Source organism: Solanum pennellii, chromosome 7 (assembly GCF_001406875.1).
Source record: "Solanum pennellii chromosome 7, SPENNV200".
Lineage (NCBI taxonomy): Eukaryota > Viridiplantae > Streptophyta > Magnoliopsida > Solanales > Solanaceae > Solanum > Solanum pennellii.
Window position 1 is genome coordinate 2245395 of NC_028643.1, and position 1688 is coordinate 2247082.

The following is a 1688-nucleotide window of genomic DNA, read 5'->3' on the forward strand; positions in this document are numbered from 1 at the left end:
GGGGGGGATCGGAATATCTCATTCCGATAGTCTCGATCTTTGTTTTGTTCGTTTTATTAGGGATTTGAATCATATGATTTTACTTAGATATATTTCCATGTTAGTTGTGTTAGGGGTTGGGGTTAGAATGTGTCATTCCTACAATCTCGATCTTTGTTTTGTTTGTTTTATCAAAGATTTAATCATATGATTTTACTTTAGATATATTTTTCATGTTAGTTGAGTTAGTAGTTGGGGTTGGAATAGGTCATCCCGACTATTTCGATCTATTATTTATTTATTTTAACCAATTATCTGAATTTTCACATTCATTTTAGGGATAAGGTGGGGGGTACAAGTTAGCATGAAGAATGAAGTCCTACTAACATGCGCCAATAAGAAAAAAAATGAGTAATTTGGATCTAAGATTTATTACCTCTTATTTTGTGATTTCCATTGGGAACTGAGCCTCTCATCCAATCTTTGTTTGGCTTCTCTTGCAACTTCACCTAATTTCTCATCTTCATATTCTTGGCTTGTTGCATTTCTTTCCTATTCATTCAAAAAAAAATAAAAAATTTTAATATCATAATTCATTTAAAAAAAAATTGATAGATCAATATAGGTGTATTCAATATCTAAAGGTGATAGATTCAGAATAATTATTATGTATTCGAGATGAAAGTAATGAATTCAATTACATTGAGATTTATTTGTACAAGTACATATAATCTAATCAAACAAAAAATATATATAATATAATTTTTCAACGAACTCACTTCGATCGTACCTTGGATAATCTTGATGTAAGGTTATGTTCATGGCTACTTGTGTATAGACAAAGAAAAGATCTTCTTGTGGATGAAGATATATTATATGATGGATCTAACAAGCCATTATTTTTATGAAATTTTCTTCTTCTAGCACATTCAACACCAGCTAGCATACCTGCCATTTTTTACTATGTAATATGATATAACAAAGTGAATATTTTTCAGATTTCGAGATAAAAAGAATTTTTTGATATCAAAATATTCGATATTTCGAATTCTTCTTCTATAGTACTATATATATGGAGTTTGATTAATAAATAGAATTTACGAAGGAAAGTGGTAGGAAGGATGTTGGAAACTTCACAAGACTTTTGGTCCAATTTCTTTATTGTTTTCTTTTTCATACTAGTAGAAAATTAATCGATTTTACGTAATTTTTAAATAATATATATTTTTATTTCTTTAGTCTTGTTGAATATGGGTGATAATTCCGATGGAACATAAGAAATGTCATTTCTTTTTTTAAAAAATAAATAAATTATGTTCATAGGTTAAGGCAAACAATAAATTAAAGAAAAAGAGAGTTAAGATGAGGAGTGTGTTTGGTATGTTAACATTTTCTGGAAAATGTTTTCCAATTTTCCCATGTTTGGTTGGGACAAAAGTTTCGGAAAATGTTTTCTAAATCAACTCATTTTCCTCAAAATTAAGGAAAATGACTTCCCTTCAAAAATTAAGAAAAACATTTTCCATAACTCTCCTCCAATTTCAAATTACTTTTTTTTTTGGAAAAACATCAATTTAAATAAATATTTTCAATTTCAAATTTTTATTTTTTCACCTGATCCTTGACCCTACCCCCACCGGCCAGCCCCCCCAACCCCAACCCCTCCCCAAAAAATTAATTTTGCTTTTTAAAAATATTTTCAACTTCAA

At 28.7% G+C, this 1688-nt stretch overlaps 1 protein-coding gene across 1 annotated transcript in view; it reads right to left on the bottom strand.

The window, feature by feature from the left end:
* Positions 1 to 1082, bottom strand: part of LOC107024514 — a 2200-nt gene extending 1118 nt beyond the window's left edge. The window contains exons 1-2 of the mRNA XM_015225502.2: positions 770 to 1082; positions 416 to 531 (exon numbers count right to left, since the gene is read on the bottom strand). Coding sequence (XP_015080988.1) covers positions 416 to 531; positions 770 to 934 — 281 coding nt within the window. The 5' untranslated portion in view covers positions 935 to 1082. The remainder of the gene's footprint in view (positions 1 to 415; positions 532 to 769) is intronic.
* Between the last annotated feature and the right edge of the window lie 606 nt (positions 1083 to 1688).